This window comes from Berghia stephanieae, chromosome 8 (assembly GCF_034508935.2).
Source record: "Berghia stephanieae isolate SIO BIC M18660-M18661 chromosome 8, UCSD_Bste_1.3, whole genome shotgun sequence".
Classification (NCBI taxonomy): Eukaryota; Metazoa; Mollusca; class Gastropoda; order Nudibranchia; family Aeolidiidae; genus Berghia; species Berghia stephanieae.
In genome coordinates, this window is record NC_088367.1 from 1,479,811 (window position 1) to 1,493,181 (window position 13,371).

Sequence of the window (13,371 nt, forward strand, 5' to 3'; positions counted from 1 at the left end):
CTACATGTGTTACGACACAACACACTTACGTCTCCTTACCACCTACAGCAAAATCGTCACATGTGTTACGACACAACACACTTACGTCTCCTTACCACCTACAGCAAAATCGTCACATGTGTTACGACACAACACACTTACCTCTCCTTACCACCTACAGCAAAATCGTCACATGTGTTACGACACAACACACTTACGTCTCCTTACCACCTACAGCAAAATCGTCACATGTGTTACGACACAACACACTTACATTTTTCTTATTCAGATTTATTTTGGACATCACACACTTTGAAGAATGATCTTTGTTTGATTCATGAGAACATAACGTTGTTTTGTAAAGAGCTTTTTTCAGTTTAAAAAATCAATTTTTTCTGCTGCCATTTTGGGAAAATACTGAAAATGATCGGTAAGGAGAGAGTTAAACTAGGCCCACATGTGGGTTAGGATGTCAGACCTGCATATATGTACACATCGGCCAGGCCCTAAGGGGAAAATTGGAAAGTCAGAGGAACGATCCATAAGCATCTTATATTGAAACAGTTAATTCAAAGCATTATTATTTACTCACGTAGTCCGGTGGGTTTCAGGCAGTTTTTTCATGTGGCCTGCTTGTGTTTTGAACTTTTTCCCCACTCCATCCAGGTGAAAATGGCAGTAAATCCTCCAGGGAACGGGGTTCCTGGCCAAGCCGATCGCTAAAACGAATAGAGAAACGCTTGTAATTATTACGGCATAATATTTTAAAAATACTATAATATTGCTTATTATTATGGTTGGGGTAAGGGGGGGGGGGTGGGGAGGTGTGGCCCCGATAGCTCGGTTGGTAGAGCACTCGCTTCACACGCAAAGGGATCAAGATCAATTTCGGGTGTAGTCAAGATTTTTTCGGACTCCTCCCCCCCCCCCTGTCCATCCAGCAGTGGATGGGTAGCTGAGTTTGTTAATTTGGCAGCAAGTACTTTGCGATAGACTAGCGTCCTGTCCAAATGATGGCAAGCAATTGTTATATGTCCTGCGTTTCACGCTATCGAAACCGGGATAAATTCCGGCTCCATGGCCAATGATTATGAATAACTACTACTTTATCATTACGGTACAAACCCTAAATATTTGATGCTATTTGTAAAGGTAAAATACTGACTACCTCTGCCACCAGGACATTACGTACCAACACACAAAACTATGTGTAACCTTTAACGTTTAGAGTCTGATTGATATGATTTAGTAAGAACTAAGCATAAAAATGGCTACTTAAAATCAATAACAAAGCTGAGTGACGTCAATTTCGTTCCTTCTATAGATAGCATGAAGTTGACGTAACTCGGGTCTTTGTTGTTTTTTTGTTTTTTTTTTTGCCATCCACGTTTATGAGTAATTCTCACTTAACTGTATTATCCAGGCTGTAAAAGTTCATGGTTACACGTAGTTTTATGTGTTGGTTCGTTATACTTCCGGATGGTAATGTTATGAGCTTCTAAGCCAAGCATTACTCATAAACGCGGATGACAAAAATCAATAACAAAGACCTGAGTGATGTCATCGCAGAACTATCTATAGATAGTATGCGTATGGCTAAGAGGCTCACAACATTGCCATCCGGAAGTATAAGGGGCCAACACAACATGAACTTTTACAGTCTGGATAATACGGTTCAGTGAGAATTATTCATAAACGTGGATGGCAAAAAAACAATAGCAAAGACTCGATTGACGTCAACTTCATTCTATCTATAGATAGTATGCGCTTGGCTAAAAAGCTCATAACATTGCCATCCGGAAGTATAACGGATAAACACACAGAACTAGGTGTAACCTTAAGCGTTTATAGTTTGGTTAATACAGTTTAGTGAGAATTACTCATAAACGCGGATGGCAAAAAAAAACAAAACAATAACAAAGACCCGAATGACGTCAACTTCATTCTATCTATAAAGGTTCATGGTTACACATAATTTTATGTGTTGGTTCGTTATACTTCCAGATGGCAATGTTGTGAGCTTCTTAGCCAAGCGCATACTATCTCTAATAATGATAATATGCTGGCCATCTGGGCTTACCTCGTATAGAAACTGGCTCATCCGGGGACTCAACGTAAAAGGCCGAGTAGATCCAAGCGTCTTTCCCCTCCATAGGCTGAAAGTAACGATAACTCTCGTTGGACGGAGTCCAGCCTCTAAGTGGGCGTGGCACCCTGTTACTAATGTGAAGTAGACGGAGAGAATAAAGGGGGGATGTAGGGTTGGTTTCATCGGCATAAATAAATAGATAATTAGGTCAATAAACAAATAGATGAATAAATAAATGAATAAGTATCGATTGGTCTATTTTTATGGCCGATTTTTTAAAATATGATGTGATATTAGAATGATAAATGAACGAACGGATGAATGAATCAATCAATGAATCAGTCAATGAAGATATAAATAGTTGAATGAACAAATAAAAAGAGAATTGAATGAATAAATAAATAGATCAAGTATTAAATAAATATATAAATGGATAAATATATAAGAATGATGATATAAATAAACACATAGATAAATAGATAAATGAATGAATGAATATATAAATGAATAAATACATAAATATTTAGATGACTAAATAAATAAATAAAGTCATTTATCCATCATCAGGGGAATAATTTATTTAGGGTCTTTCTCAGAAAAAGACAGCGATGACTATAACATGACCCACTGTACTTTAGCCACTGTACAGAGCCGAAACGTGACTTGCCCAAAGAAAAAGGAGATTGTACGGCGTTACAGTGCAATCCATGCATTATTGTGTCAAAACATAGCGACTCGTTCTCACAAAATTGAAGACGACCCTATCTCACTGCGTCTATGTGGTCTTGTGATGTGACACTCGCTTTCGGATTGGAAGGTCCTGGGTTCAAGCCTTGCTCAGCGCATGGTTGAGTCCTTGGAAAAGGTTCTTTACTCACATTCTCATGTGAAAAATGAGTACCTGGCCGTTAACAGCGGCCTAACAGGCGTCATGTCTCGTCCTACATGTTAAGTGTTGCTGTTAGTCCACCCACTGGAAAGCACTTTGAGCAAGTTTAGTGGATATCGCCAACTTTACTTTACTGATAGGCTGGAACTGAAAGGTTATAGGGAAGGGGGGGGGGGAGACGTATTTCTTTATTAAAACCACAGTCCTTAAATGCATTTTTTAAAAAGAAAAGTAATGAATGCCGTAAAAGGAGTAACTTTCCCTCTTTAATTTTACACCAATCTGAGTATATTTAATTTTTCTGGACAATTATTTCCTTTGATGAAAAAGGCAAGTCTTTTAATCAGGAAAATGAATGCAACAAAGCCGGGATATACTGAAAATGCTACAAATTCACAGAGACAATGTCTTTCAATTCAATTGAATTCAAATATTTATTTATTGTCGGCATTTAAAAAATGTTTCATAGACAATGTAGTCAGGCTAATAGAAGCCTTTGACCGACATAGGTTTTAACACATAGTGCATAAAAATACATAGTAATACATTTTCGTTTAAAAACATTCCCTCATCAAGATTCTAATCATGACACACAAAGAAAAGTAACATTCATACTATTATATAGCTATATAATAAAGCAAAGTTACCCTTGTTGACGGTACCTAAAAAACTTACTTTGGAAAAGCCAACGTTGCATTGAGATATTCCTGCTTCAGTGGAAGGTTTCGGTAATCGACCTTCAACTCCAATTTCTTTTCTTCAGTAGGTGGAGATTTCCTCAAAACTCGTAATTGTTCTGGTTGGGCCCAAAATTTCTGGCTGAGCGTGACTACGATTTTCTGGCTGGGCTCAGGTTGCTTCAGAATGACGATGAGGACTACGATCTGCAAGGCCACCAGGAATAGCATGTATCTTCTGGCTGCCTTGTGCCCGTTGTTGATCATGGTGAAAATCGGTACCATTAGGAACTCTTCCTTTTTTGTCTGAAAATTATATAAAGAGTGATTTTTTGTTATTTTTACACCCTTCCCATTGGAAACCCCAATCAGTTTTAATAAGTACGTAGATAATCGTTGAAGAATGCTTTGAACGCGTTGAATAAAAAAACTGTTCAACGTTTGCAGAATATTTTCGCTCATCTTGGTTTAAAACAAGGTGTAAAAGACAGTTGATTGGTAGACGTCTATTTTAAAAGAATCTTTTGTTGCGCAAATCCAACGTTTTTCTATTTTTTTAAAGGCCAAATAGCTAGCCATTCAAGAATATTTTTTAAAACAACGAATTATGGCGATTCGAAGTGGCGGACCTTACAATTGGTCACGAAATTTTAACATCAAAGAATCCTATTTAGAGGGGCGGAATAAACGTAGTCTTTTATTTCTTTTTATTTATTAAACTCGTTATCTTTTTTATCGTGCAATAACTATAACACATACTCGCAAGCTCGTAGTGTTATTAGGTACGATAAAAATAACTCGTTTAATAAATACAAAGAAATGACAGAATCGTATATTGTGGCTTCATATTCATTGTGCGGATATGGTAAGACACTCACTTTCGGATCGGTTCCTGGGTTCAAACCGCGCATAGTTGAGTCATTAGAAAAGGTTCTTTATTCACATTCTCTCAATGCAAACGTGTAAACGTAGAAAGAATGAAATTTACGTCACTCAGCTTTTTGTCAGTCTTTAGCCACCCATTTTTATGGGTAGTTCTCACTAAATAGTATTAATCAGACTATTCTGTCTCTCCTTACAATCTGTCCAAATAGTCTCCATCTTGTTTCCAAAATTTGAATCGACAGCGGTGTTTCTTCGCATTTCATGTACAGTGATTTGCTATTTATTAGTATTGGGAAATGGAAGTGAAAGCAATGTCAATGTTAAATGATAAAGTGACGCACTTGGCAATTGTTAAATGATAAAGTGACGCACTTGGCAATTGTTAAATGATAAAGTGACGCACTTGGCAATTGTTAAATGATAAAGTGACGCACTTGGCAATAGGCACTGGTGTAAGATAAAGATTTTAAAAAGTGTTTGAAACAGTACCAGAAAAAGCAAGAAACAAAGATGATCAAAAATGTTCAGTCTAAACACCAACAATGGCTGTCACACTCTACAGCTCTCCCTGCCCTCGAATACAAATACTCAGAATTGAGTCAGCTTCGGGTAACATTCAGATTCAGATTCAGAAAGTAACCCAAAAAATCAGCTGGCCTCAACTGTTAGTCTTTGTTTTTGTTTTTGTTTTCTCATCTATGAGGTCTGGGAACAATCGCGGAAGGCTGATTTTCGGGATTTTTTTTTCTCGTGTAATTTTCTTCTGCTTTGCCCGTCCCTGTTTCATTCACATTTTCCATATCTTTATGTTTAACATTTACCCTCTTAGTTCTAAGAAAAATGAATTATCTTTAAGGGGCAGCGTAGCTCAGCGATACGGTCTTTACTTCATACCGGTAAGGTGCCGAGTTCAAATGCCTGCTGCTCTGTGTGACCATGAGCAAGTCACCTTGACCTAGCTCAATTTGCGCCTGGGTTATTCTGGTCTTCCCTTGGTGTAGACCATAGAGACAAATTTCCCCTACGGGATGGATAAAGGAAATTTCATTTTTATTTTTTTATTTAAAAAGTGCTCTAGTATTATTTATATACTATTTTTATTTGTGCGGCTATGTGGTTTAGTGGTATGACACTCGCTTCCGGATCGGAAGGTCCTGGGTTCAAGCTGCGCTTGGCGCATTGTTCAGTCCTTATAAAAAGGCTCTTTAATCATATTCTCTCACCGTTCTAGGTGTAAAATGAGTAGCTGGACGTTAACAGCGTTGTCTCTGTCGGAAAAAATTATAATATCGCCTAACAGGCGTCATGTCTCGCTCTACATGTTACCTGTTGCTGTTGGTTCGGGACCCTTTGTAAAGCGATTTGGTCATGTTTAGTGGATATTGCGCTATATAAAAGCTCAAGTATTGGGGGAATTTTTATATTATAATTAAAATGATCGTCCAACTAATTTTGTCAAAAACTATTTTATAATGCCCATTTGTTCCCTGAGTCTATTAGCCTATATAATAACCCACCCCTTACCAAATACAGGAAAACCGTCCCATTCGATACGATACAACCAACATTTTTCTCATTAATTTTTTAAAATAATATTACTGTAGGATAGTATGCGCTTGGCTAAGAAGCTCATAACATTGCCATCCGGAAGTATAACGGCCCAACACAAAAAAAACTGTGTGTATCCATGAACGTTTATAGGCGGGTTAATACAGTTCAGTGAGCATTAATCATGAACGCGGATGGCAAAAAACAATAACAAAGACCTGACTGACGGCATCTTCGAACTTTCTTTTCAGAAGGAAGAAAATTGACGTCACTCAGCTCTTTGTTTATTTTTATTTTTAGCCAGCCATTTTTCTGATTAGTTTTCACTAAATTCTATAAATCACTATAAATGCTTAAGGTTTTGTGTGTTGGTACCTGATATCCTTCTGGTGGATGTTGTCAGCATTTTGTCTAAAAGCATAGCATCAATATCACAAAATAAGAAGATACAAATTTGTTTATAGTTAGAAGAACTTATTTCAGTATTGTACAGCTTGCTTTGATGAACAAAATTATGTATATCTCATCATCATCATCATTGCCTGTTTCACCCGGGGTCATGGTACAGGCCACAAACAGTTTCCATCCTTCTCTATCCTGAGCTATCTTTTTAATCTCATTCCAGGTCTTACCACTTCTCTCTATATCAGCTTCTTTAATTCTTCTCCATGTTCCCCGTAACCTTCCCCTTGATCTTCTGTCCTGAGGGTTCCAGTCCAATACCTTCTTTGTTATAGTGGAGTCGTTCTTTCTAAGGGTGTGTCCAATCCATCTCCATCGTCTTCTTCCTATTTCCTCTCCCACTGGTTTCTGCTGTGTTCTTTTTCATACTTCTTCATTCTTAATTCTATCCAACTATGTATACCTATCATGTGCTTATTCCAATTATTAACTCACTCAATCTTAGAGATTTTTGCTACTGTTCAAAATTGGAAAAAAATATATTAAAAATGAGCATTTACATTTATTCAACTATCATTAACATGTAAAAAAACTAAAAACATTTGCTTTGATACTACGCCTATAATTTGTCTCATAAAACTGTAATAGATAGGCATGGGGTAAAATTAACCCTGGTAAACTACGGATATAGTCGGTAATAGGGTTGAGTGAGTTAATGCGGGTGGGGATGGCGTTTCGGGAATATCTCAAAATGCCCAGTAATGGTAGATTTTCAAATTGAAAAATTAGGGAGCCGCAAAGGTATAAGATAAAGATCTGAAAACGTGTATATGAAACGGTGCTAGACAAAGCAAGAAAGAAAAATGTAAGAAAAAAAAATCCCCAAAAATCAGTCTTCCTCGACTGGGGATCGAACCTCAGACCTCCTGATTACTGGTAATCAGGACAGCAAAGGAAACTAACCAAAATGTGAAAGAGTCCCTTGGCATTAGTGAGCAATATTGTCTTTGTCCGAAAAAATATATCGGGTCATGGCCGTCCTACATGTTAAATGTTGCTGATGACCAGGGATCCCTGTAAAGCGCTTTGGGCACATTTAGTGGATATTGTGCTATATAAAGCTCAATTATCTTTTTTTATATATATCATAAAGATGATGCGGAAACTAAAACTTGCTTTTTTGGGGGACATATCAAGAGACATGATACTCTAGAAAAAAAGTTTCTAGAGGGTTTTGTGGAAGGTAAAAGAGGGAGAGGGAGACCAAGAAGAATAAGTTCGTCACAAGACATATCAGCAAATGGATGGATGAATAACCCAATGACTGGAATGTGGAAGGATGGCGTTGGACAGAAGCTTGTTTCGGTTGGCAGTTGCAGAGGTCACGTCCAGGAGGGATCTTCTTCTTCTTCAAGTACCAAGTCTGTGCCAGACATCGATGATCATGGTACGCCATTCATCTCTCTGATAAGATAACCTCAGAAAACTAATATTACTCTTCTCTTTCTTTGTCACCCAGCTGTTCAAACGATTCAAATATGTTTTTCTTGGTCTACCCTTATTCTTTTTGCCATCTATCTTTCCTGTGAGAGCAAGATGTTCAATACATTTATATCGATTTAAGTGCCCTAAAAATTGCATTTTTGTCTTTTTTTTATTGTACGAATTAATAACCTTTTAGTTTTAGCTTGCTCTAATACTTCTTCATTAGTTTTCTTCTCTGTCCATGAGATTCTTAACGTCCTTCTAAGAAACCACATTTCTGCTGCCTCCAGTTTCTTTCTAATGTCTTCTGTAATTGTCCAGCTTTCACAGCCATATAATAATACTCACCATACATAGGCCTTAAAAACGCTATGTTTTGTTATCGTTGAGATATTGTGGTTTTTTTAAAATTAGACTCATTTTATTAAAACTATCTTTAGCTATTGCAATTCTTCGTTTTATTTCTGTGTTGCATCTGCCATCTGAAGTTATTATGTATCCAAGATATTTAAATGTCTGAACTTGTTTTATGGTTTCTCCTTGCTTGCTTATTAAGTTGCATGTTGGATTTCTTTCTCTCCTTGATACAACCACGCATATCCAGGAGGGATAAGCAATGATTAATATGAAAGAGAGAGTTAAATGATTAAATGAACGTAAAAAGTAAAACAAAATTTAGCTTTTTATATATCTCATTCTCCACTAAATGCGTATAAAGCAATTTACAAGGGTCCCTGACCAACAGCAACACATAACATGTAGAACTAGACATGACGCCTGTTAGGCGATTTTACAATTTTTTTTTCCGACAGAGACAACGCTGTTATTGGCCAGGTACTCATTTTACATCTTAGGACGGTGAGAGAATGTAAGTAAAGAGCCTTTTCCAAAGATTCAACTATGCGCTGAGGGAGGCTCGAACCCAAGACCGTCCGATCCGAATGTAAGAGAGTGTCATACCACAAGTCCACATAGTCGCACACTATGAAATGGAGAGTTAGATTATATCTTCTTCTTCTTCTTCTAGGTTCCATGCCTGGTCCAGGCTTCGGATACTGCATGAATTATCTCTCTCCATTCCTCCCTGTCTCTTGCCTTTTCAAACAGCTCTTGGATTGTTAGGCTGGTGAAGCCCTTCAGTTGGTCTATGAGTGTTTTTCTTTGTCTCCCCCGGGCGCGTTTACCAGGTATTTTTCCACAACTTGCCAGGTATTCATTCTTATCTTTCCTTACTATGTGTCCGAAAAAGGATAGTTGTCGATCCACTATTAAGGGCATTAGTTTCCTTTGTTGGTATGTTTGTTTTAGCACTTCTTCGTTCGTTTTGTGTGCAGTATACGATATTCTCTGCATCCTTCTCAAGCACCACATTTCAAAAGCTTCAATGTTCTTTTGTGTTTCTGCATTTGTAGTCCAGCTTTCGCATCCGTATAACAAGATTGGCCACACGTAGCACTTCAAGACTCGGAATCTAATCCCGAACGACATCTGTTTGTTTTTCAAAATGTTTCCCAGGTCCATGAAGGCCTGTTTGGCTTGAGTTATTCTTGCTCGTATGTCTCGGTTACATCTTCCATCTGTTGTCACTATTGAACCTAGGTATTTAAAACTTTCTACGTTGTTAAGTTGCTCGCCGTGAATCGTTATATTGCAGGTGTTGTTGTTTTCGGGGTTTTTCTGTATTACCATGCATTCCGTTTTGGTGATATTCACTTCCATTCCCTTGGCTTCACTATCTACTACCACTTTGTCAACAATCTTTTGAAGTTGGATTTCTGATGTTGCAATGAGTACCGTATCGTCTGCGTATCTTATATTATTTATGTTGTGACCTCCCACTTTTATTCCCTCCATATTATTTATGCCCCTCATGATTGTTTCTTGGTATAGATTAAACAGATCTGGTGAGGCAACACACCCTTGACGGACTCCTTTCTTAATAGGAATGGAATTTCCTGTAGAGTTTCCGATTTTGATAGATGCCTGCTGGGTGTAGTATAATGTTTGCATGAGTCTGAGGTCTTTCTCATCAGCGCCAATGGAGTGCAGTTGTTTTAGTATTTCTTCGTGGCGTACTCTATCAAAAGCTTTTTTGTAGTCGACAAAACAGAGGTATAGTGGGGTCTGAACCTGTATAGCTCTTTCACTTAAAACACGGAGGAGGTATATTGCGTTCCTTGTCCCTCTGTCAGGTTGGAATCCATATTGTTCTTCTGCGATTTCGGGGTTAATCTTATTCCTTAGCCTGTTGATAATTATACGCAACAGTATTTTGTTGATGTGGCTTATTAAACTTATAGTTCTAAAATTTTCGCATCTGACTGCACCTGCTTTCTTTGGTATTGCTATGAAAATAGAGTTACAGAGATCTTCTGGAATTTTCCCAGTATTGTATATATTGTTGAATAATATGTGAAGTTCATCAATTGCTAGATCTCCTAGGCTTTTTAATACCTCTACAGATATTTCATCAGGGCCTGTTGCTTTACCATCCCTCATTCGTTCCATGGCATGTTCAATTTCACTTTTGGTGATGTTTGGTCCACTTAATGGTTCTTTGAATTTCAGTGGTGGTTCATTTCTATTTGGATCATTGTACAGTTCGCCTATGTATTCTACCCATCGGCTTTCTATATGTTGTTCTTCAAATAGCAGTTCCCCTTGTTTGTTTTGGATACAACTTCCTGCTGCTTTGCTTTTCCTTTTCCCTGATAGTTCTTTTATTCTTTGGTGAGCTTGTTGGGGTTGGGTTTGTATTCTCTTTCGATTTCGCAGCATTTCCAGTCTAGATAGTTCTCGTGTGCCTCGATTCATTTGGATTTAATGTGGTTGTTCAATGTTTGGTATTCTGCAGACCCTCTGTTGCATTTTCGTCTTTCTTCAAATAGGTTTAGAATTTCATTTGTCATCCATTCCTTTTTGCTGTTTATTTGAGCTATTGGTAAATGCTTTTCTGCAGTTGCTTTGACACACTTTTGGAATATATCAAATTGTTTTTCACATTTTTCATTATCAGGTTCACTTTGGCTTTGTATCATGAGTGCATTTTCAAATTCTTCTCTCATTTTTGTTTGTATGCCATTGTCTTTGCATAACCTGTAATCCCTCTTTATTCTACCAGCTGTTCTCTGAATAGCTTTAAACTTTATCCTTATTGTACAAACAACTGGGACATGGTCACTGTCTACATCGGCGCCTGGGTAGGTTTTGCAATTTAATATGCCATTTCTGAATCTTGATGATACTGCTATAAAGTCTATCTGGTTCCTTGCTCTGTCCCCTGGTGATTGCCATGTCCAGGTTCTTCTTGGGTGTTGTTGAAACCAGGTGTTTGAAATCATTAATTTATTTGTTCTACACCAATCTGCCCAGATGTTTCCTCGTTCATTTCTGTCTCCGAGTCCATGTGGTCCGATTATGTCACCATCTCTGCCTCTGCCAATCTTAGCATTTAGGTCCCCCATTACCATAAGGACTTCTTGTGATTTACACATTCGTTTTGCTTTGTCTAGTGAATGGTAAAACTCTGTCATATCTGCATCTGTCGCCTCTTCTGTTGGTGCATAAACTTGAATAATATTGGTGTCAACTACAGGTCCTCTTAGCTTAACCAGCAAAACTCTGTCTGAGATTGCTACGTGCCCTTTGTAAAATTTGGTTGATTTTTGGTCTAAGATCATCCCTACTCCTTTTTGGAAAGAGGTTCCACCACTCCATATGATCTTATATGTCATGTTGTTTTCTTGTTTTGACATGGTTCCCTGCTCTTTCCATCTCATCTCTGCCAGGCCAAGAATATTTATTTGGAGCCGTTTCATTTCTTTCAGAATGTTGTTTAGTTTTCCTTTTTGGGCACAGGTCCTGACATTCCATGTCCCAATTTTGGTTTTGTCACATTTGTTAAATTTATTTCGCCTAGTAACTGGCTGACGGTTCGGTGTGACCTGACGAACATCACGCTCCGAACCGAGCGAGGCAGCAGTCTTCCGTGAAAACATGCTCCCCTTTACGCTGTCACCGTTTAACTTTTTGGACTTATTCATGCAGTTAACTCGGCAAAGTTACAAGAATGGTTTGCCATTGCCTATTCTTGTCGCCCTCTGCAGTTGGCCAGCTTGACCTGTTACCGTTCGACACCACGAGGAGGTTGCAGTAGGGCTTGATGATGATCTATCTTTGCAGACTTGGCATCATCCATTTGTCGAGCAAGATTATATCAAATGAACGTAAAAAGTACACACACACACAAAAAGGCGAAAGCTTTATATGCGCCTGGCTAAGAAGCTCACAACATTGCCATCCGGAAGTATAACGGACCAATACACAAAACTGTGTGTATCCATGAGCCTGTATAGTCTGGATAATACAGTTTAGTGAGAATTACTCATAACCATAGATGGCCAAACAATAACAAAGACCCGAGTGACGTCAACTTCGTTCTATCTATATATATATATAGATAGAATGAAGTTGACGTCAATCGAGTCTTTGTTATTGTTTTTGCCATCCGTGTTTATGAGTAATTCTCACTGGACTGCATTAACCAGTCTATAAAAGTTCATGGTTACACGCAGTTTTTTTGTGTTGCTTCGTAAAACTTCCGGATGGCAATGTTGTGAACTTCTTAGCCAAGTGCATACTATCTATACTATAAAATCTCTTACCGTGATATACAATTGTGTATTCAAATTATCCTCTTTACAATCCGGACTGTAGACCACACATCCTCATACAAAACACTAACAGTTTGATCAATATTTTTCCTATTTAACTATAGACCAAAAATACGTCTTTTTTTATTCAAACCATATCACAATCATAATATAAATAGGGAGGTAGAAAAACCATAGGTTTGTGTAACATGTGCAAATTTATGTTCCAATAATCACACCTCTACTTATTTGAGTAAAATTAAAATTAATGTAACAATAAAAATAATAAATCCGAATCTGTTCTCGTTAAGATTATCCTCAGCTGGATGTATTAAATATCATAACATTAGTATTGTTATACTTTGTGTAAAGAATTTTATTATTCTAGATTTTGTAGACACACCAATAATATAATTTCCTTGAAATACCATCTAGCGGTTCTAAAAGTTGTTTCTTGTAACGGTACACGCCATAAGGACAGTATTAAATGACCACAGGTACCACGAGAGTAGAAAGGTGTGTGTGGAATAAGAATGGGAGAGAGAGGGAGGGAGAGAGAGAGGGGTGGAGTGATTTCTTCTTTCAATAGTAATGTATTATTATTATGTTTTACGCCCTGGCGATCTGAGTCCAGTTCGCGGTCATGGGTGTGTCAGAAGTTCTGAATGAAGAGAGAGAGAGAGAGAGAGAGAGAGAGAGGGAGAGAGAGAGAGTCGACTTTTTACTACCGTAGCCTACGTAGATTTTGATTGTGGGTGAAATTTT

At 37.8% G+C, this 13,371-nt stretch overlaps 1 protein-coding gene across 1 annotated transcript; it reads right to left on the bottom strand.

Moving 5' to 3' along the window:
* Window positions 1-571: 571 nt before the first annotated feature.
* On the bottom strand, window positions 572-13,102 carry LOC144978003 (uncharacterized; the record flags this gene model as incomplete). The annotated part of the gene is given in 4 exon segments (XM_078923414.1): window positions 572-698; window positions 2,060-2,199; window positions 3,633-3,940; window positions 12,619-13,102. Coding segments are annotated over 3 exon segments (554 nt in total), but the record flags the coding sequence as incomplete, so codon positions are not given.
* Window positions 13,103-13,371: the final 269 nt, after the last annotated feature.